The following is a 22,703-nucleotide window of genomic DNA, read 5'->3' as shown; positions in this document are numbered from 1 at the left end:
CACTAGGCATGCCAGTTTAATTACAGGTTGTTTTTTTTTTTTGGAGTTAGAACATCGTCCTTTATTTGAAGTGTACTGAAGAGACCCGTGGAGCTTGTGTCTCCGAGGTCAGGCTCCTACGTAAATCCCCCCCCGCCCCCCCTACATATTTGCACAAAAACGAGAAAAGAACACAAGGTTCCTTGCTTCCTGAAAGCAGGAACCAGAAATTGCTGCACACATCAACAACCTTCTAGAATGTTCTTTTTTGTGTAAAATACATAGATATTGTATGTACATATGGAAATAACCATCCCTAATTAATGCATAACTGACAAGGAATGAGGGGTCCGTTCGGGGAATTCAGGAGGAGTGATACCTATACAATCAATAAGGCAACATCCCCCTTAATTAATGCTATCCCTATTGATTCAACACTAATGTATATCACAAAATTATCCGGTAACGTGTGTTCGTGGCAATATTAATCACGTATTCAATCAGTAGTCATTTAGTGGTCTCTCCATATTCACTGGTTATTCACGGAATCTTAATCAGGAATACACTATAATTAGGGTGGAGGTCGGGAGAAAAACCTCTGAACTAGCAATAAAAATACATTCATTATCATGCTAAATGATAACCCTCCTGGTATGCCGACAAAACATCTTTATTTCGTACTAAATATAAAACTGAAAGAAGTCTGCCTTTCATAAATACACAATGAACAATCTGTTGCAGAGTCTGACATCTTGTATTCATATTTACCAGATCATCAAGGTCTTTTTCATGCTCCGACACTTTACAAATAGACCCTGGATTCAATCAACATTTGTTCATAAATTTCTCTCACAATTTAAAGGCAGTGGCAGCTGTTTTTTCTTTCTTTTTAATATATATTCACAAACAGAAATTTCTGAGGAAAGCTGTGAGAACAGAAACTGGGATCGCAATGGAAAGAAAAGTGACACTTCTGTCAGCGTCGATTTAAAGTCAAAAGTTAGGGGACAGATGTTGATTAAATTCAGGCCGTGGAGTTTTTTGGGCTCAGTGCTCCTCTAAAGTGAGTTTACCCCTGGGCATGTGGCGTCGTGGTGCGGCGCCCCCCTGTGGCGGTTCGGTAACGCGCGGAGCGGCGCGGCGCGTCTCTCAGATCTTCTTCGCGCGTTTGCGGGGGCGCTGGTTAAAGACGGGCGAGGCGCCCATGAGGGAGTCGGGGGAGTGGGAGGCGTAGCTGGCGTCCGAGGCCACCCCGCTGGGGGAGGGGGGGATGCCCGCCTCGCTCATGGTGGACATGGGCCCCTCCTCGAACACGTCGCCCCCCAGCACCCCGTGCGCCGACACCTGCGCCTCCTCGCTGTCCTGCGGCTCCATCTTCACCTGCGCCAGGTGCCACAGGGGGGAGCCGTTTCCCGCCGCTCCTGCGGGAGAGAGAGATCGGCCGCCAAGTCAGTGCTGTCTACACACGGAGCACCGTGAGTCAGTGCTGTCTGCACACGGAGCACCGTGAGTCAGTGCTGTCTGCACACAGAGCGTCGCTCACGTGAGTCAGTGCTGTCTTTACACAGAGCGTAGCTACTCAGCGCTGTCTTTACACAGAGCGTAGCTACTCAGCGCTGTTCTTACACAGAGCGTAGCTACTCAGCGCTGCTCTTACACAGAGCGTAGCTACTCAGCGCTGTTCTTACACAGAGCGTAGCTACTCAGCGCTGCTCTTACACAGAGCATAGCTACTCACTTGTGGTATAGCACCAGAGTCAGTGAATCACGATGGTGTGTGGTATAGCACCAGCGTCAGTAATTCATGGTGCTGTGTGGTATAGCACTAGAGTGTCAGTGACTCATGGTGTTGTGCAGTATAGTGCTAATGTGTCAGTGACTCATGGTGTTGTGCAGTGTAGTGCTAGCGTGCCAGTGACTCAGAGTGCTGTGTGGTATAGCACCAGTATGACGTGTACAGGGGTTACCTGAGGGGTGTGGCGAGTTGTCCCCCTCCAGCCCCCCGGCCAGCCTCTCGCTGGGGGCCCCCAGCACCCCGATGGGGAGCGCCTGGTCCCCGGACGCCAGGTCCGCCTCCGGCTCCTCGCTCTCGGGGAAGGGGATGTCGCTCACGGGCTCCTCCTTGATCTTCAGCGGCTTGGAGTCTTCCAGAGCCTTCTCCGGGTTCACCAGCCGCTCGTACTCCTCGGAGAGCTCGGCACTCACCTGCAGAACAGAGGGGCACACACCTGCTCACCCACCCGAAACTCACCTGGGGAGCACCACACACGCCTGCTCACCCACCCGAAACTCACCTGGGGAGCACCACACACGCCTGCTCACCCACCCGAAACTCACCTGGGGAGCACCACACACGCCTGCTCACCCACCCGAAACTCACCTGGGGAGCACCACACACCTGCTCACCCACCCGAAACTCACCTGGGGAGCACCACACACACCTGCTCACCCACCCGGGGTGCACCACACACACCTGCTCACCCATCCCAAACTCACCTGGGGAGCACCACACACACCTGCTCACCCACCCAAAACTCACCTGGGGTGTACCACACACACCTGCTCACCCATCCAAAACTCACCTGCAGAACAGAGAGGCACGCACCTGCAGAACAGAGGGGCAACATGCCTGCTCACCCATCCAAAACTCACCTGGGGTGTACCACACACACCTGCTCACCCACCCGAAACTCACCTGGGGAGCACCACACACACCTGCTCACCCATCCAAAACTCACCCGGGGTGTACCACACACACCTGCTCACCCACCCGAAACTCACCTGGGGAGCACCACACTCACCTGCTCACCCACCCAAAACTCACCTGGGGAGCACCACACTCACCTGCTCACCCACCCAAAACTCACCTGGGGAGCACCACACACACCTGCTCACCCATCCAAAACTCACCTGGGGAGCACCACACTCACCTGCTCACCCACCCAAAACTCACCTGGGGAGCACCACACACACCTGCTCACCCACCCAAAACTCACCTGGGGAGCACCACACACACCTGCTCACCCATCCAAAACTCACCTGGGGTGTACCACGCACACCTGCTCACCCATCCAAAACTCACCTGGGGAGCACCACACACACCTGCTCACCCACCCGAAACTCACCTGGGGAGCACCACACACACCTGCTCACCCACCCGAAACTCACCTGGGGAGCACCACACACACCTGCTCACCCACCCGAAACTCACCTGGGGAGTACCACACACACCTGCTCACCCACCCAAAACTCACCTGGGGAGCACCACACACACCTGCTCACCCATCCAAAACTCACCTGGGGTGTACCACACACACCTGCTCACCCATCCAAAACTCACCCGGGGTGTACCACACACACCTGCTCACCCATCTGAACCACACCCGAGGTGCACCACACACGCCTGCTCACCCACCCGAAACTCACCTGGGGAGCACACCACACACCTGCTCACCCATCCAAAACTCACCTGGGGAGCACCACACACACACCTGCTCACCCATCCAAAACTCACCTGGGGAGCACCACACACACCTGCTCACCCATCTGAACCATCTTGTGCTCAAAGAGTTAAAATATTTAACACAAAGCATCTGACCCTGTCCAAATGCACTGGATCAATATACCATAAATACATACGACTAGAGTAAATCAGATGGAAGCATCAGTGCATAAACCTACGCATCCATTTTAGATGATTGGAGCCTGAACGAGATTTGTATTCACACCCAAATCAGACTGATATTTTCCATTACTTTCCAATGACGCCATGAGGTATCGACATGCACATATATATTATTCCTGCAGTATTCACCAGAGAATCTGGGCTGCTTTAAAGATGGAGTTGCTCAAGGAAGTACTTTTTTTTGAAACGGTATACTTTCAAAACAGCTTTCTGAGGGCTTCAGGAAGTGGCCTGCGGCACAGCGCTAAGTCTGAAAAGCAGATACAGATTCATGAATTCTTCTGTTGAACTGCTACTAGTGTCAGTTGTGTTTTTTTTTTCTTTTGGGTACATTAACACACAGATTTTTTTTAAAAAGAACCAATAAAAGCTCATATGCAAATTAGACTGTGTTTACAGCACGGCAGTTAACAGTTGCAGATGGTTTCCATGGCGATTATGAGGCGGACCACACACACTAGACACGCCGTGGCTGCCAGCGACTTCGCGGACCGTCCAAAAAACCGGTGGCGTTCCACAGCGCACTTTACGAAAGCAAACGGCCGGAAACGCCAGCAAACCGTGTGGAAAATAACAGGCAGAACCTCCATTTTAAACACACACACGCTTCACAGCGGCTTAAACGCTCGTTATTACTACACAAGCAACGGCTTCAAAATTGCCGGCAAGAAACGGGCGCGCAAGTAATTCCCGCCAATTTTATTTGACGTTAGAAACAACGCCGCAGCCCGTTAAAACCACATTTCCGTCCAGACGCGCAAACATCTACGTTTTTTTACGCCGATTCACGAAACAGACTACCCATAACACCGCAACTGCTCATTTACAGTGAAGCCGGTGGCTAACATACACACCACAACGCTCACATTTTACACGTCGCCATAACGACAGACATGCACATGTAACAGGATATTAATTCCAAAAGCGACAGGCACGGTCCGGTTAACCTTAAAAGATACCACCCCCCCACCACGCCCCCAAGTAACCGACATTCGTCAGTGGAGAACTGCTGTGGGGGGGGGGGGGGGGCAGGCCTTATCGCCATGGGAACGCCGATGTTTATGAATCACCCCGTTATGTACCCAGTCAGGCACAGGAGCAGGCAGGGGAAGCATATGCCGCCTGACAGAGACGCTGGCAGTGACTCCGGCGGCCGGTTTGTTAGCAGGGCCGTCAGCAGCCTGTCAGCACGAGCCCTTCATTTTAAACGGCATCAGGCTCGCGATTAGCACAGAAGATGGATGCGCTTTCTTCCCGTTTCCTGATTTTTCCCCTCGCGTCCCCCCGACTGGAAAGATACCGGCAGACGCGCTCACTATCCTCCACTTCAGAAATACTCACCTCTTTAAAAACCCGGGTTTACTCAAACGGGATGTGTGTCCTAAATCTACAAGGGTGGACGTCTAACCCAGTACTTTTTACCATGGTAGATTGATCAGTGCTTGTTGTCTATCTAATACACAGAGAAAGGATAACATCTTGAAATGATCATATATATATATAAAGTATTCATGCTTTTATGTTACTACAGCATAGTAAGAGCACTGCTGTATAAATAAGCCCTGCTGAGGTGCGTATAGTTCCGTATTTTTCACTGTAGTCCTCACTGTTCTTGCATTTTCAAATGCTCGTTAAAGACCCCATCCACTCAAAAAGTGTTTTTTTTAATTATTATTAGCTCCTCTGGGAAGCATGACTTTCATGACACTTTTTACAGAACTTGTTCAGAACTTGTTACCACGGCACCTTTTTCACATTCTTCCACAGTAGTCGGAGAGCTTCTCCGTACTTCCCTGAAATCTGAGTCGGAAACGAACACGGACGAGCAAAATTTGTGACTTCACAAAAAAGTCCAACCTATCAGGGTCCACTGACGCACATTTCCGGCGGCATGCGAGCGCAGCGGGGTCTCACCTGGAGCATGTAGCTGTGGTAGTCCTTGATGCGCACCTGCCAGAACTTCTGCAGCGCCAGCACGCTGCCGATGCCCACCTCGTGGAACACCTGCTCCACCGCGTCCGGGAAGGGCGTGGCGCCCCGCCGGGCCTCGCGGTCCACGGCCACGCGCAGCAGCCGGCTCAGCCGCAGGTAGTGCTCGTGCGCCAGGTCGGTCAGCGTCTCCAGCACGCTCTCCTGCGCCGACTCGAAGCCCGCGTGCGCCAGCACCGTGGCGACCGACTGGTACAGCAGCTGCCTGCAGGACGGCCAGCTCAGCTCCGTCACCGGCTCGCCCTTACCCCTGGGGACGGGGGCGGGGCGGGGGCGGGGGGCGGAGGGGGCGGGGCAGGAAGTGGGGGGGGGGGGGGGGGGCGGGGCAGGGATAAGGGGGAAAGTGGGGGAGAGAAAAAGAGAGGGGTGGAGAGAGAGAGAGGGAGGGAGGAGACAGAGAGAGAGAGATGGAGAGAGAGGGGGGCATATGGGGGGGGAAAGAGAAAGAGTGAGAGGGATTGAGAGGGAGACAGAAACATGGCCACATGGCACAGCTTAATAGATACGCAAAGGACATCCTGTGCAGCAACATAAGGCCTCCAATTCAGTGTACATAATAATACACACATGACCACGGCCATGTACCAACAAGGATGGTACCCCACCCAATCTCTCTAAAACCAGAGCACATCCAGAGCTTACGCCCTTGCTGTAGACTCTCTGAACACATAACACACAGCATAACAAACTGTGAGACACACACCATGAGCTCCACCTCCCACAGACCAACCAAAAACAGCATTTTAAAAAGGAGCTTCCTGTAAGGACGTGGCCCTGAAAGTCAGGTCTAACTAAATTAATCATGTTGAACTGTCACACTGCTCAGCCCGACCTCAGCAGCAGGGAAGCCATTACAGCGCCCCCCACCCCCTCCCCCCCTTCTCAAAACCGCACTAATTCCACAGTCTCAATTACCCTCCGTTCCCAGAGCGTTCGCGGGCCCCAGTCCCGCCACCGTTTAATATGCATGGGCCGTTTTCCTAAAAAAAAACAAAAAACTGATTTATTATAATCGTCTCCCGTTCCCCTTCTGCGGCGCGGTCGTGTCTGCCAGCTCGCCGGGAAAGATACCCGAGAACGCGACGCGGAAAAAAAAACCGCCGCGCACAGACAGCCATTAAGGCGTAAACACGCGCAGCTGGAAAGGCTGGTCCTCGGAGGGCCGCGGGGCCCGAAAGCACTCGCGCAGAGCGTCGCGCGATCGCTTCTCCCCGGCAACCCAGGGCCAGCGCCGCGTCTTTTTACCACGAAGCTCTTAATTAAATAAGCACATTCTAATCTATTTACTTGATTAAAGCTCGCTTTTCTAAGAGCTTTTTTGGACGGGATTAGCATAAACCGTTTCGCGGGTTTTAAGGACTTAATTAATTCAGGTGCGATGCTTGCTGTAATTATAGGCACAGAAGCCTGAACCACTGGGAATCTATGAGCAATTACAAATACTTATGGGAGAGCTGTAGTGCCACATCTATCTGCCTGTGTTGTTCAATGAAATTTCAGCACCATACTTGGATGAACTGACTGATTTTGATACTTCACTGCATAAGTCAAGAAAAAAAGATTAAATCCACTCATTGGCTAATCTCGTTGAGGACTGACTGGGGTATACTAACCTTGAAGTAAGGTTAATTAAGTTTGATTGTTTAGGAAGACAACTGATTGCTTAACCAATTTCACGTTTAGCAGATGCTCTTACATACATACAAGTTCAGGCACCGGACAGTGAAGATGAGAAGTCAGTAGATAGTGCGTTACATACATTATCTTACAACATCAAGTTAGATGCCATACACAGTAAAATGTCCAGTGTTAATTCAACTCTTACAGAGTACACATGACTCCAATCTGCACTCTTTCAGAGTTGAGTTGGCACTGAATATTTTACTGTGCAGCACGGCCTCAAGGGGGAAACAGGATGTAGCCTCATTAGGAAGCAGATTCTGAACATTTAGTTTCAGTTTCACAGGCCCAGTGTGAAGGAGGAAGGGGGCGTGTCCACCGGTGACTGACAGCTCACGTACTTGTAGAAGTCCCTCTCGGGGTCGCTGTGCCTCAGCTGGAAGTGCTGGTGGGGGGCCTTGCTGTCCAGCGGCAGCAGGTCGTCGGGCATGGCGGGCGTGAGGGGCCTGGGTGGCAGGGCGTCGCCCTCCTCAGGCCTGCCAGTGCCATCAGCGGGCGGCTGGCCCTGCGCGGCGGCCAGGAGCGCCCGGAGGCGGCGGGCGTGCTGGCACAGCTGCACCGTGTGGATGGTCAGGCTGCAGGGCTCCGACGGGATGTCCAGCATGGTGGTCGGCCGCGGGCGGTGGGCGGACGGCTGGTGCAGCGGGGGGTCCTGCATCTCCACCGAGCGGAACTCCCGCTGCAGGAGGTCGAAGGAGCTGCGGCTGGCCGGCGCTGCCTGCACCGGGATCTCTCCCCAGTACCGCATCATCCTGCCTCCCGGTCAAACCCGCCGCGGGACTCTGCGGAAGAAGAGCGTGATTGGAAACCGAAGCAGGAGCGCGGCCGAACGCGCATGCGTTGCGCTTAAATTCCACAGCTACTCTCTTCTCACAGCGCAATCACATCCCTGCGCAGTGTGGACAAACAGGCAAGCTCGTGTACCGGGGATAAACCTGCTCACAGCAGCACTACACATTAGCCAGCTAATTAACAAGGAGCTAAATTATCTTAAATCATAGCAGAGCGATACACCCGAAGTAAGTAAGCTACAGTGCAGGGCTAACCAGTTACTCGGCTACAGTGATGTTTTAGCCCCATTGTTGCTAAATGTGGGGCAATGCATTAACCAGCTACCAACACAGATGCAGTAATATTAATCAAGACAGTAGCAGGTTAGCCAGCTCAATAATTGCATTCACGAAACAAAAGACAATACACGTAACTTCCGCGCGATGAATATAAAAAATGTGCACAATTACATTTCACGTTCATGAAAATAAAAGAACTTGCTAAATGAATAGCACTTACATTTGATGAAACAATGACAACACTTGCTAGCCAGCTAGTTGCTAATAACTGACCACCACAAATACAGGAGTCATTCCATCTCTTATTTAACTCCGGGTAAAACAAAACTTAATTTAAATAATTCCTCTGTCATTTGAGAATTCTTTAAGGCCAACCATACAATAGCACATACATGTACACGAATACACATTTTATATTATATTATATTACAATAACAACAATAGTAAACAAACTTTACGTAAACATAAAAGTGATAAAACAACAGATAATGCGGAACCTTTAGTTATACGACAACAAACCCGGAACGGAAATAATTGAGCGCGGTACAAAATAAAATATGGCGGACTTAAATTCCGCATGCAAAACGAAAACGGAGAAAACCTCTGAGCAAGAGATGGATGTTGATAAGGAAACAGAGAACGGTTCTGTCAGTAAGAATAAAGAAGAACCTGAGATGAAAGAAGGTGTGAGGAATGATGCTCAGGAAGCAGAAGATCCTTTCAAGAAGCCTGCCATTTTCGCTGCACCCTCTCTTGCGAGTAAGCGAGCAGGTGCCATACCTGCTTGTGCTGCTAAGAAGGTCTCGCCTGAGTCAGGCAACTCAAAAGAGCACTGCAAATCCGAGAAGGTGTTGGGCACAGACGATCACCTTGTAGGTAAAACGGGACCAGAAAACGAAGAGGAGAGCCCTAATGACATTACAAACGTTAGTAGGACGTCGGACAGTACAAATCAGTGTGACAAAGAAAAGAGTGACAGCGTCTCCTGCAAAAAAGTAAGTCCGAGGGTCTCCGTTAAACCAGCGCCAGTGGGAAAATTTAAGCCCGGGCCGCCGTTACCATACAGCGAACCCCCGTGGGGTGGTATTAGTGAAATCCGCTACTCATTGGAGATCCTGAAGAACGGCACTATCGTGGACACGATCCCGCTGACACAGAGGAGCTATTTCGTGATCGGGCGGTTACCGTTGTGCGATGTGTCCCTGGAGCATCCTTCGATTTCGAGATACCACACGGTGCTCCAGTACCGACAGTTCCCCGGAGAAGAGGGCGTTGTTGGGGAAGAGGCGGGTTTCTACGCGTTTGACCTGGGCAGCACGCACGGTACTTTCGTCAACAAGAACAAAATCCCTCCGAAGACCTACATCCGCCTACGGGTGGGGCACGTGCTGAAGTTCGGAGGAAGCACCAGACTTTTTATTCTACAGGTAAGTCATGGCAACAACCGGTCTCATTGGCTTCATGTGATGAGTAAGATCGTCGTACAGTTCGGTAAGGGGAGAGCTGTTAACATAATTCCAATGTGGTAATGCATGCATTGTTTGCAATGTAGTGACACGTGTGATGTAGGCCTATTCCTTATCATTTTTTTAAATGTAGTGTTGTTATCGTTAGCATCTGTACTCGTGGCTGAAGGGTTACCATGATAACATAATCGTTTTGACATGCTGATGCATCGTTAAACTGTCAGTCTGACTATCTTCAAACTAGTCAATGCCATGAAATTGGTTCTTATGTGAACACAGTTTTTGTGCAGAAAATATGCATTCGTACGATAAGTGAATGTGTGCTCTTTCATTTTAAGTCCCATTTCGATAAGAGGGTCTGCTGCATGAATGTAATGTCATGTATTTGTTCAAGGTAGGCATTTTGCAGGGTTTAAATTAAGTGTGATTTGAACTGGTTCCTCTCTTTCTGCCACAGGGTCCAGAGTTTGACGAGGAGGCGGAGTCTGAGCTGACTGTCACCGAGCTGAGGGAGAGAGCCAGGAAGCAGAGGGAGGATCTGGAGAAGAGGATGATGGGAGATGGCTCGGATGAGGAGGAGGGGAAGGAGGAGGAAGGCAAAGAAGAGTCCGGCTCCAGTGGGAGGGGCTCAAGCCAGGAGGCTGGCTGCTCCTGGGGAATGGGTAAGTTATGAAGGAGAAGATGACCCCCCCCCCCCCAACATTGAAACACAGCACTGGTCATTATGGAATGTCATGTGATACATACAACTTATCAGTACATTGTCTTTACGCCTGTGTCTTTTTTCATTACCTCACTCTCACATAAACTGACACACAAACTCTGTGTCACAAACGCATACACTCATGCACGCACGCATGCACACACACAAACTCTGTGTCACAAACGCATACACTCATGCATACACACACACACAGATTCACACAGGTGTACTCACGTTTGCTCTAAATCTCACTCGCATTCTCTCTCTCTCCAACTCTCCTTCTTCCCTCTTCCTCCCCTCCGCTCTTCTCCGCCCGCAGAGGAGGATGCCGTTCCTGAGGAGGACGAGAACGAGGAGAACCCCTTTGCCACGGAGTTCCAGGAGGACCAGGAGGCGGCCTACCTGAAGGACCCCAAGAAGGCTCTGCAGGGCTTCTTTGACAGAGAAGGTACGGGCAGAACCCGGGTCCAGTACCACACCCTGAAGCCGTGATGTTGTGCAGCCATTTATATGAAATTTGTGAAATTATCCCAGTGAAAATAGTGCTTTAACGCTCGCCTGAAGATCAGCGTTTCCACATGCAGTCCCGAATTCTGACCAAGAGAAAAAGCACAGTTTGGTAAAAAATAAGTTTGGTATTTAACATTGTTAATAATACAACAATAAGAATGTAAATTTTAAAAAATTCATTGACATGTTTTTTTAATACAGGAAAGCAAAAGAAGCATGATTTCACTTTGTGTTCTGTCAGTGACTCCTTGTGGGCTCATTTTTTTTGTCGTGTGGTTCCAGGAGAGGAGCTGGAGTACGAGTATGACGACAAAGGCCACGGCACCTGGCTCTGCAGAGTGAAGTCAGTATGGCACCTGTCCTGCTAGCACTAGCCCTCCTGTTAGCGCTGTGTAGCATCCCCCTAAACACTGCTCCTGTCCTGCTAAAGCTAGCCTTCTCCTGTTAGCTCTGTGTAGCATCCCCCTAAACACTGTTCCTGTCCTGCTAAAGCTAGCCTTCTCCTGTTAGCTCTGTGTAGCATTACCCTAAACACTGCTTTTCTCCTGTTAAAGCTAGCCGTCTCCTGTTAGCACTGTGTAGCATCAGCCTAAACACTGCTCCTGTCCTGCTAAAGCTAGCCATCTCCTGTTAGCTCTGTGTAGCATCCCCCTAAACACTGCTCCTGTCCTGCTAAAGCTAGCCTTCTCCTGTTAGCTCTATGTAGCATTACCCTAAACACTGCTTTTCTCCTGTTAAAGCTAGCCATCTCCTGTTAGCTCTGTGTAGCATTACCCTAAACACTGCTTTTCTCCTGTTAAAGCTAGCCCTCTCCTGTTAGCACTGTGTAGCATCACCCTAAACACTCCTATGAACCACATTCGATGACCTTTAGACTTAACTGGCTAAGGTATGCGGTCCAATGCTCTGGTTTTTCAGAATATCTGCAGACTCATTTAATTATATTTTTTCATTACATTTATTCAATATGTTAGTCAGCCAAGACAAGCTCTCGGTTGCAGTGATGACCAGTCGTACAGCAGGTAGCAAAGGGCACGCAAGGCAATGAAATGGAAAACAAGGCACAACAAGCTGAGACATGATTGACCACATTCTTAAATTGCCCCATTTAGCATTCAGACAGGGATAATTGAAAAGGGTTCGAAAGCGAGCTTAAAATTCAGGTGGCGGAATGTGCACCTTTGCGTGTCCTTCAAAATGAATTAACTCGCTCTTAAAAAAAAAAAAACCCAAAAAGAATAGTGGTGAAGGGGGAAAGGATTCGCTTAACGAGGGCGTGTGCGCCGCTGTGAATCCCAATCGCGCACGCGTCCGCAGGGCTGACCGAGCGGCTGTCCGTATCCAGGTTACCGGTGGACGACGCGGCCGGCAAGCAGCTGGTTGCCGAGGTGACCCACACGGGGAAGAAGAAGGAGGCGGCCATACAGTGCTCCCTGGAGGCGTGCCGAATCCTGGAGGCGCGGGGCCTCCTGCGGCAGGAGGCGGGTCAGCACCCCCGAAGCGTTGTCGCAACGTTACTGAAATGTTGTCGTAGCATTGCCGACGCATTGCCGCACCACTGTGCAGAACTTTGTGTGTTAGCTGGGTAGAAGGAAGAGGGAGGGGCCCATTCAACTGTTGTGCAAATGTATTCAAATTTTTATATGAAATCAAAGTCTTGAGCATTTAATTCACAAGATATATATAACATAAAGTATATATTAAAGAATAATAAATGTATGTATGAAATATAAGGCTAAAATACTACACTTGCTCTCATGTACTGCCTTATCCAGTGAGTGGTGTTGGTGCACATTTTATTTTTGTCAATGTCAGCTGAAAGTATTTAAATGTTTTGTCCGGTTTTAATTTCCCTCCACTGAATTCTCAGGATGGAGTGGAGTTGTTATCACAGGTCAGACCGATTTGTAATCCTCTCCCCGTCTCCATGAGCCTGTCCGTGTCTCACGGTGACCTTTGACCTCTCTGCGCAGTTTCCCGGAAGCGCAAGAAGAAGAACTGGGAGGACGAAGACTTCTACGACAGCGACGACGACACGTTTCTGGACCGGACCGGGGTCGTGGAGAAGAAGAGGAAGGAGCGCATGAAGAGGGCGGGGAAGATAGAGGAACGACCGGAGACATACGACTCGCTGGTAAGGTTCCGGCACCGCCTGATGACCTCATCGCTGTGTTTTTACCACAGAGCTTCAGTGTGTTATCAGGAGCTGAATTAGCTGTGTGTTTACCTCAGAGCTGCAGTGTGTTATCAGGAGCTGAATTAGCTGTGTGTTTACCTCAGAGCTGCAGTGTGTTATCAGGAGCTGAATTAGCTGTGTGTTTACCTCAGAGCTGCAGTGTGTTATCAGGAGCTGAATTAGCTGCAGTTTCATATGAGCTGGAGGTGGAACTCAGAACGCACCGGCCTGGCGTCTTCATGTACTGCAGTGCAGCTCTTGTTCCCAGCTTTATAAAATGTCAGCTTCACTTTGTCCTTCAATACATTTTATTTGTCCCTTTGGGAATCTACTCCCATAAAGCATTCTGTCAGTCTCAATTTCCAGAGGGACGCGTGTAGGCCGCTTTTGTTTCATGAAGTTCCCTGGCTGATTTGATTCAATTTCCATGTGTGTGCATGTGTGTAGATTGCATTACATCAAATATGCATGCACGCACACGCGTGCGTGTGTTCATTCATCCATGCGTGTTGCGTGCACTTGTGTGTGTGTGTGTGTGTGTGTGATGTGTGTTTGTGCATGTGTGTTGTGTCCGTGTGTGTGTATGTGTGCATGCTTGCGTGTTGTGTGTGTGTGCATGTACGCACATTTTATGTAATGTAATCTAATCTAATGGTGTAGTTTAAGTGCGGTGTTAGAATTCCGTAACAGGAAGTGGAGTGGTGAATTTGTTCCTTTTACACACGCTGGACAAATTTGCCTGATCGTGTTGGATGTGACGGTGTGTTTGTTCTGGATGTGTTGGATGTGATGGATGAGATGGTGTGTGATGTAGCCACATTCCTATGACTCCTCCCTGCAGGTGGAGAAGCTGGCGGGGGTGGAGAAGGAGCTGGCTGAAGCAGAGAGGAAGCTCAGCACTTCAGGGAAAGGTGAGGGGGCTCCCTGGTCTCTGCCAAGACATCTGAAGGCTTAGGCTTCACTTCCTGACAGGAAGTAATGAAACAGGAAATGGCCGATCCGCTGCACAGCAGGCTGTGAAAATCGGCACTGTTAAGTCGAGGCGAGATCCGACACACCTGCCGTGTTAAGGCACAGCAAACGAGGTGATTCCAGGTGTGTTGTTTACCCTCGGGACAGAGGTGTTTTTTTTTTACTTTTACCCTCAGGCTCTTTTATAATTGGCCGTCTTGTTTTGTTGATATTGTTTGTCTTGATGGCCAGAAATTCTGGGCACAGCTTTAACGCTGCTCTCTTCCTTCGTGTGTTTATGGTTCCCTGCTGGGCAGCCCTGGGAGGCTGTTCTGCTGTGAGCAGCGCTCTGTAAATACATCCCACAGCACCGATGAAATAAATGTGTGTTTACCTTCCATCTGAATACGCTCCAGATTAGCTGAGTGCCTTATGCACGCATCTGCGTGCGCTCGCTAACTCATGCACACGCAACACACATATGCAAATACACAAACCACACACACGCACGCATACACACACGCACATACACACACATGCACGCATACACACATGCATTCACACACACACACACACCCACACACACATGCATGCATACACACACACACACACACAAAGACATGCATGCATACACGCACACACACCAGCATACAAGCATACATGCGCATGGGTATGGGTGCACATGCACACACCCGCATGCATAAGAAGACACACAGAGTGTGTGCACATACACATAAACACACGCATGTATTACGCGTGTGCAAAATACGCACGTATCCACATACGTGCCAGCCGACCCACCCACGCTCAGTGAAGCCCCTGTGTCTGTCCACCTGTCTGTCCGTCTGTCTGTCTGTTCGTTTGTTCGTCCGTCCCTCTGTCCGTCCCTGCAGGGGCGGCTCAGTCCTCCTCGGAGGACCCCCTGGACGCCTTCATGAGTGAGGTGCGGAGCGAGGTGCGGGGCGCGGGCGCCATGGACGGCGTGGAGCGCAGGAAGCTGCACCTGCACGCCAGCGAGCTGCGCAGGGAGACGCAGCGTCTGCGCAGGCTGGTGGAGCTGACCCGCCCTGCGCAGCTGCCTGCGCTGCAGACCGGGTGAGTGGGGGGGGGGGTGGGTGTGCACCTGTCCCATCATGCACCAGACTGCTTGATATCGAAACGCTGAAACATTGGTTTAGATCAGAGATGCCCAAATCTGGCTCTCATGGGGAGGAGGAATGCTGGTTTCCTCTCTTGTCTCCTCTCCTCTCCTGAAAAACGAATCAGTCGCCTGTCAGGTCATCAGGCAGCTGGACAGAGATTTGGCTCAGCAGCTGAGAGGAGTCTGTGGCCCCCAGGCCCAGGGGAGAAGCCCTGCTGTGGATCAGAGAGCGTTTCGGCCTGGTCTGCCCTGCGAATGCGCTGAAGCTACGCTCATCCAGCGCGGTCCATGATAAGCAGCTCTATTATCGCTCTCACAGTGTCTTAAGGTACCCTGGAGACTGCTGCTGGAGTCCGATAGTAACCTCAGATAAATGCCCTCTCTGATTGGTGCAGTGGTTTAGGTCCTCAGGTGAACGCCCTCTCTGATTGGCACAGCGATTTAGTTCCTCAGATAAAGGCCCTCTCTGATTGGTGCGGTGGTTTAGTTCCTCAGGTGAAGGCCCTGTCTGATTGGTGCAGTTCCTCGGATGAACTCCCTCTCTGACCGATGCAGTGGTTTGAGTTTGTAGTCTCCTGGCTCCCAGCTGTCAGCTGATGTGGGAGTAGTGCTTCAGTGTGGCTGTTAATTCCTCGTCCTGATTTAATGCTGTAAGCCAGAACCGCCCGGCCCTGCTTCTGGAGATGTACCGTCCTGTATGTTTTCACTTCAACGCTAACAACGCACACCTCATTCAACAGCTAGAGATCTCGCTGAGCTGCTGATTAGTAGAGTCGGGTGTGCCAGATTAGGGTTGGAGTGAATGCCTGCAGGACGGTAGATCTCCAGGAGCAGGGTTGGGCAGCCCTGGTGGGCTGTAAATGTGGGCGATGGAACAGGTTTATTAATGCTGTGATGTCGTGTGATTGACACGTTTTTAAGATGGGGGGGTATTCTGCCGTCTCTCTGTGTGCAGGACCCAGTCCTTCGAGCCGGGCAAGCCCAGGAAACCCACCCTGCCACTTTTCGGCGCCATGAAGGGCGGCAGCAAGTTCCGGCTGAAGACTGGCACCGTCGGGGTGAGCCGTGCCCTCTGCCCAAATCTCCTGCTGTTCCGAGGGGTGCTGGTGGCCTTGTTTTTTTTTTTTGCACCCGTTTTTGTCCTAAACGCACCCCCTCATTGAATCTCCCCTGCAACGGAGAAGTTTTTTTTATCTCAACATTATTTTTCCCTCAAAAATAGTTTAATTTTATTGTGCTGGGGGGAGGGGGGGGGGTGGACTGGATATCTATATGTCTATATATTTCCGATATCTAGAGAGAGTTAATACCTTAACTTGCTATCTAGATATCTAGAAGGTTGATATCTTAACCTGCTGTCTGAACCTGCTATCTGAACATCTAGAGAGAGTTGGTACTTTAACCTGTGCTACTGTCAGACTCTGACCAATCGTAGCAGGGTAGATTCAGCAAGGGGGCACATTTTGCACAAAAGCGGGTGCAATAAGAAAATGGCGCGTGCAAGTGGCAGTCCTGTGATGCCCTCGCTCTTTTTCCAACTGCAGAAGATTCCCCCAAAGAGGCTAGAGCTTCCTCCTGAGCTCTTCATCCTGAAGGAGCTGCCCCCTGGTGGTGAGGAGGAGGAAGAGGAGGAAGAAGAGGAGGAGCAGGAGGAAAAGGGCGAAGACGTGTCCGTCATCCAGGAGACGTCCAATCGGCAGTCAGAGGAGGCAGAGCCAGTGAGACCAGCCGGAGATAATGCAGTGAAAGGCAGACAGAGATTGCCCCGCCCCCACAGTATGACAGGTTGGTGTTCGGCAGCCAATCAGGGTGGCCTGTATCTGCTCATGTTTATAGACATTCTTCCTGCTGTCCAGGGCCCTGTTTCGTGAAGCAGGATTACTGAGTTAGCTGGATAACTGCGCTGAGAAAACAAAACAGCGAAACAGCTCGTTTTACTTCAGTCCACGTTCCAGATTTGAGAGGTTTTTACTCAGCAATCCTGCTTTGTGAAATACCCCCCCAGGGCCTGTGTTTAATCCTGTTTATGTTATCATGTCTTTGTCTTTTTTATCAACATTCTATTTTTTTTTTTTTTACTTGTTTATGCGTTTTTAAAATTAGGTGGTCAAGAACCGTTATTTTCCGAAAGCACAGCGTGCGGGACGGTCGATGTATTTTCGGGACCGATGCGTCTCCTTGTGCCTCATTGAGCAGAAAGCGGCGCTCTAATCTGGGGAACATGCTGCCATTTTCATTTTTTTTTTTTTTAAACACGGACATGTTTGGAACCACGCTGCTCCGCTTTTAAAGCTGTCGTTTAATTTTATGGACTGACAAGCGATTGGGTAATGAACCGCAGCTCTGTCACAGCTTTTTAATTTCATCCCGTCTGCATCCAGGCTGCAACATCGTGCTCCGCCGGTTCTAATGCGGGTGCGGTTCTGTCGTTCACCAGCAGGTGGCGACAGAGCGTTACTTTGCTCAAAGCCACAGGGTTTTGGCTTGCCGAATTGCCACTGAACAGCAACATGGCTGCCACGTCAGTTTAGTGTCCATTGTCCAGTTGGGATCGTTTGGCACCGCCCTGAATGATTGTGATTGGATGATTCATGCTGCCACCCAGACGAAACAAAGTTTTGTTAAATCTGTGGCCCTGTCTTAAAGTTCAGCTTTTGACCTCGGCTGTCCGAATCCAGAAAAAAATCATGTGTATTATCGACCCGTAGATGTTGCCTGGACGGTGGTTCTAGGAAGAGTGAAACGTTGAAGTTAGTGCGTGAGCGCTGTGTGTGCTGGTTTCCTCAGAGAAAACAGAAGCAGATGAGCTGAGTTCATACAGAGAGGAGGGAGAGCCAACCCAACACACCAGAGACTCATGCACACCTGCACAAGGTATACACACCTGCAGCGTGTGCCTGCACAAATCCACCTGTGTGTCTGTGCGTCTGTGTATGTGCGTGCACGTGTACGTGCGTGTTCATGTGCATGCAGGTGCGTGCATGTGCGTGCACGTGTACGTGCATGTTCATGTGCATGCAGGTGTGTGTATGTGCGTGCATGTGCCTGTTCATGTGCATGCAGTTGTGTGTGGGTGGTCCCATATGTGCACTATTTATGTGCATGTGTCTTTGCATGCACTTGCAGGTGTGTGAGTGTGTTTGCATGCATGTGTGTTTGTTTTCTCAATGCATGCAGTGCTGGTTGGAGGAGGGTGTTCCACACACAGTTGCCCCCGAGTTCACTGCAGTGTGCTTCTATGCACTTGTCTGTGCGTGGTGTTTGCATGCAGCGTATGTGTCAGTATGTGTGCGTGTGTGCATGCGTGCGTTGGTGTGTTAAGTGCATGCAGGCCGTACAAGCCTACGTCCGTTCATGAATGTTCTTATGTGTGTGAGCTAGCTCAGCTCATCCTGTGGCCTACTGTGTGTGTGTGTGTCTGTTTGTGTGTGTGTGTGAGCGAGCTAGCTAATGTGAGTGTGTGAGTGTGTGTGTGTGTGTGTGTGTGTGTGTGTGTGTGTGAGAGCGAGCTCTCCCAGTCACATAAAGGTCATCCCCAAGTCTGTGAGTGTGTGTGGGAATCCATGTTGAATTCTCCTCTCTCCTCTCCACAGGCCAGGACGGTGGGGGCGAGGAAACACAGACCCAGACCTCCCCCAAGAAGAAAGAGAAGAGGAAGATGCTGGGGCCCAGCAGGGTGAGTGTCAGAACGGAAGAGTTCAGGAGGAGAAAGGAGAACATAAAAGAACGACAGAGGAGAGAGGGAGAGAGAGAAACACCACGCTCTAGGGGTGCCCAACACACGACTGAAGGAACCGTAAAAATCACCATTTTCAAACGTTTGATATATTAACACACACACACACACACACACATATGCACACACGCACACATGCATGCATACACACAGGCACACATACACACTCTCCCATGCACGTATGTGTACACACAATATTAAATAGTGTATGAAGCAGTGGTACCTGTTTTGTGATGGGAACAGTTTGACAGATAAGCAGTCCCCGTAGCTAGCTTAGAAAATGCCGTTGCATGTTACATTACATTACATTACAGGCATTTGGCAGACGCTCTTATCCAGAGCGACGTACAACAAAGTGTATAACCATAACCAGGAACAAGTATGACGAAACCCCTAGAGAGAAGTACCGGTCCAAGTACAGGGAACAACCGCATAGTTCAACTTGGACCCTGATGGCTAAACTGATTAACACTAACAACGAGAACGGCAACAACGCAATCTACGGAAAAATAAAAATAAATAAAAATACAAGTAGTTAAGACAGGCGCATCAACTAAGTCACCTATGAAACAGCTGCCTAGTTACAACCATAACTTGTGAAAGAAACAGGAGGTAATTGCTAATTGCTGTAGGCAGGGCATTTTTGGGAAACTGTATTTACTCTTCTGTCTGACCCCCTCTGCTCCAGCCACCTGTACCCCTCTCCACCCAGTACCCCGAGGACGACCCCGACTACTGCGTCTGGGTTCCCCCTACAGGTAGCACTCCGACACTGCAACATGAGGACACCACCATGGCCTTGGTTTGGGGGGGGGGGTAATTAAGGGCAAATCTTGAGTGAATCCAGCACCTCCCTCACAGTGTTCTGCAATTCCATTATGTGAAAAAGGAACATATGATTCATACCAGGGCTGTCCAACCCTGTTCCTGGAGATCTACCTAGTCCTGTAGGTTTTCATTTCGATCCTAATTTGGCACACCTGACTCTACTAAGTAGCAGCTCTAGCTGTTGAATGGGGTGTGCTTTGTTTGGGTTGGAGTGAAACCCTACGGGATGGTAGATCTTCAGGAGCAAGGCTGGGCGGCCCTGATCATAAGAGTCCTATTTGGTGTGCATATCTGCTGAGAATTGGCCATTTGCTCCCCAAAACTCTACATTTTTCATTGTGAGGACAGGCCTTAATACGAATGTTTTACGACTCACGAATCCTTTGGTGGAGTCCAGACTTGCAGTTCTGTAGTATTGACAGGAAGTGAGGTCGCTGGAGATGACATTAGCCGCAGGGGTCACAGGAGGGGAGGTTTTTACGCCTGCTCGTCACACTCAGAGACGTGGCCGCAAACCGCCTGTGAGAACAGAGCGAGAGAACGAGAGATGTTCTGCATTGACGTGGGGAAGGGGGGGTGCGATGGGGGCGGGGGGGGGCCCCGCTTCGTTTCGGTCGCACCCTCTCTGTGGGAGGGGGGGGGAGAGGAGAGGAAGTTCACGGGCTTTGTACCCGGCGGATGTTTGTGAAGGGGCGGGGGGGGGGGGGGGTGAGAGGGGGGGGGTCACATAGCATGTTAATCAGAGGTTCTGTGTGTGCACATCAAAGCCTCCCTGCTTCGATAAGATAAGCGTTTCTAACGGTGCTCCATGCGAGCGAGCCAGACTCGTTTCAGGGTCGCTTAAAGGCACGGTGCATTTCGCTCCAGAACAGTTAGTTTCCAGGACTTCTGGGATATTATGGGTTTTTTTGCTTAACATAACATAACATAATGCTGAGAACAGGCCGTTCAGCCAAGCAATGCTCACCATTATCCTACTGCTTTTTTTGAGAGACGTTGTACATGTCTTTGTTTTGCATTTTGTGTGCAAGGGCTCGTAGCTTAAATAGTGGCATGTATCTTATGTTGTGCTACAGATGTGGAATTGGTGAAAGGTGTTAAGTTGCCACACCTTTAAGAGTGGTATAGTTCCTGTGTAGTGGTGGAGCTCTGGTATAGATTAAACAAGTTACTTTTTTCATAGCTCAGACTGGTGTATCACCGGTACAGTGGCAGAGGTGGTATAGGTTAAAGGAGTTTCACAGCTCAAAGGCTGGTGTATTTTGTAGATCATCTAGAATGTCTTGCATCAATTATGCCCTGAAAAACCATAGTGATTTATTTATTTGTAGTCAGAAACGCTTCTTATATGGCACACACTGTATAGATATTATGGGTCCTTTTGCAATGAGGACCTTCAGAGGATTTAAAAAGCTGTGTCTGTGGCAGAGATGAGTGTGGAGACGGCTTTGCTATGTGAAACAAGCACACAGGCCTCCACTAGGTCTCCATTTCCCCACAGAAGCCGCTGTACGTGCCTTTTAGAGAAGCGCGCCTTGTGACCTCTTACCTCACACTTCTCCGTCCGACCGCAGGTCAGACGGGGGACGGCCGCACCCACCTCAACGATAAGTACGGCTACTAGGAGGGAGCAGTGCCTCTTCGTCCACACGCCCTCGTCTTCATCAACCGCACAACCTTCAGAGCTGCGAGGGGCCTGACCGCTACACTTTTCACCCATCCGTCTCTCCGCTTTCCGGAAGATTCTCTCTTCGCCGATGCATCTGGGTGTTGAAATCATGAATGCTACATTTTTCCATCCTGTGCTGCCACCCGCTGCTCGGTCTAAAAAAATGACTAAAATGACTGGTACTGGCTGTGGAAATAACAGGAAGTGATGTCACCCACCAGCATTTTTTAAATCAAACCCGTCCACTGTGGAATGCCGTGAACAGGGATTGGCCAGCATCCTGCGAGCAAGACTGTACTTTTGAGGCCAAATCGGTCGTTTCTCATATTAGAGGTGTCAGATTGTAAGAGCTCCTCCCTTCTGGTTTGGGTTCCTAAATTACATCACTCTATAACGGGCCTGTTCCTTCTTCTAGAAGAATCCTTTGCTGTAAAGAACTGCTCCTGCCTCGGTTTCAGATTCTAACTGAACCCCTGAACCCCTGACGGCTCCAGACTCCAGATCAATAGAGGCCTCTGGGCTTGGCCTGGATGGAATTACTTTTTAATCCGGACCGGACAGGAAAAGCTGCACTTATTTCCCACATCCACATCTCTCCTCTCAGACAGGATTATATTCAATCCCTTCAGTTCCACCTCCCGAGCCCCCCAACCCCCCAACCCAAAAACCCTCAACCCCAGACCAGCCAGTGGGTGGGACCAGCCACTGTGTTAGACCCAGACCACACCCTGACTGAGACCCTGACCCAGCCCTAGTCAGGGTTAGTCTCTGCTCACTGGTAGGGGAGGCAGACCCAGGGCACCACGGCGGCGTGTTCACCCACCGCCGCCGCCGCCGCCGTGGGACTGGAGACCCACCGGCAGCACAGTTCAGGAGCGTTCCCATGGAAACGTGCCCCACTCCGCTCCCTCCGTACGGGAGGGGTGGGGGGGGTCCCCCGGAAGGCTTCCTGCCCGACCGCGCGGAGCAGACAGGTGGCCCCCCCCCCCCTTTCAGAGAAAGCCCCCGGAGAGACCCGTGAAAGAGCGGAGGATTTGCCAGGCCATCTGGCAACCGGGGCGCGTTATGGGGGGGGGGGGGGGGTGATGAGGCAAGCGACAGAAGCGCCTTCCTCGCCACC

The 22,703-nt window shown here is 50.6% G+C and overlaps 2 protein-coding genes across 4 annotated transcripts; one reads left to right on the top strand and one right to left on the bottom strand.

The window, feature by feature from the left end:
- Nucleotides 1-633: 633 nt before the first annotated feature.
- Nucleotides 634-9,730, bottom strand: supt7l (SPT7 like, STAGA complex subunit gamma). Of its 3 annotated transcripts, none has more exons than XM_064303801.1 (5): nucleotides 9,589-9,730; nucleotides 7,675-8,115; nucleotides 5,579-5,903; nucleotides 1,947-2,184; nucleotides 634-1,400 (listed from the first exon to the last, which is right to left on the bottom strand). In XM_064303801.1, exons 2-5 carry the CDS (start codon nucleotides 8,082-8,084, stop codon nucleotides 1,129-1,131), a joined length of 1,245 nt encoding a protein of 414 aa, XP_064159871.1. In that variant the 5' UTR covers nucleotides 8,085-8,115; nucleotides 9,589-9,730; the 3' UTR covers nucleotides 634-1,128. The 3 variants fall into 3 exon arrangements, with proteins under 3 accessions (XP_064159871.1, XP_064159942.1, XP_064159790.1); XM_064303872.1 differs by lacking the exon at nucleotides 9,589-9,730 and adding an exon at nucleotides 8,651-8,755; XM_064303720.1 differs by lacking the exon at nucleotides 9,589-9,730 and adding an exon at nucleotides 8,624-8,749.
- On the top strand, nucleotides 8,923-22,253 carry slc4a1ap (solute carrier family 4 member 1 adaptor protein). Its single transcript, XM_064303591.1, has 14 exons — nucleotides 8,923-9,830; nucleotides 10,327-10,531; nucleotides 10,892-11,020; nucleotides 11,365-11,425; nucleotides 12,428-12,567; nucleotides 13,056-13,216; nucleotides 14,100-14,169; nucleotides 15,103-15,304; nucleotides 16,306-16,408; nucleotides 16,895-17,135; nucleotides 18,138-18,224; nucleotides 18,944-19,026; nucleotides 19,775-19,844; nucleotides 21,489-22,253. The coding sequence occupies exons 1-14, from the start codon at nucleotides 8,961-8,963 to the stop codon at nucleotides 21,536-21,538; spliced, it is 2,472 nt and encodes an 823-aa protein (XP_064159661.1). The 5' UTR covers nucleotides 8,923-8,960; the 3' UTR covers nucleotides 21,539-22,253.
- Nucleotides 22,254-22,703: the final 450 nt, after the last annotated feature.

Source organism: Anguilla rostrata, chromosome 1 (assembly GCF_018555375.3).
Source record: "Anguilla rostrata isolate EN2019 chromosome 1, ASM1855537v3, whole genome shotgun sequence".
Classification (NCBI taxonomy): Eukaryota; Metazoa; Chordata; class Actinopteri; order Anguilliformes; family Anguillidae; genus Anguilla; species Anguilla rostrata.
The sequence above is the reverse complement of the archived record's forward strand: the minus strand, read 5'-3'. Positions and strand labels throughout refer to the sequence as shown.

Bases quoted from the DNA above. Each gene is read 5' to 3' on its own strand.
- supt7l (XM_064303801.1), bottom strand. From the start codon at position 8,084: ATGATGCGGTACTGGGGAGAGATCCCGGTGCAGGCAGCGCCGGCCAGC. The intron at 2,185-5,578 runs GTGAGACCCCGC...TCTGTTCTGCAG, and splicing joins ACCACAGCTACATGCTCCAG to GTGAGTGCCGAGCTCTCCGA. The intron at 1,401-1,946 runs GTAACCCCTGTA...TCTCTCCCGCAG, and splicing joins CAACTCGCCACACCCCTCAG to GAGCGGCGGGAAACGGCTCC.
- slc4a1ap (XM_064303591.1), top strand. From the start codon at position 8,961: ATGGCGGACTTAAATTCCGCATGCAAAACGAAAACGGAGAAAACCTCT. The intron at 12,568-13,055 runs GTCAGCACCCCC...CTCTCTGCGCAG, and splicing joins CCTCCTGCGGCAGGAGGCGG to TTTCCCGGAAGCGCAAGAAG. The intron at 19,027-19,774 runs GTGAGTGTCAGA...CCTCTGCTCCAG, and splicing joins AGATGCTGGGGCCCAGCAGG to CCACCTGTACCCCTCTCCAC.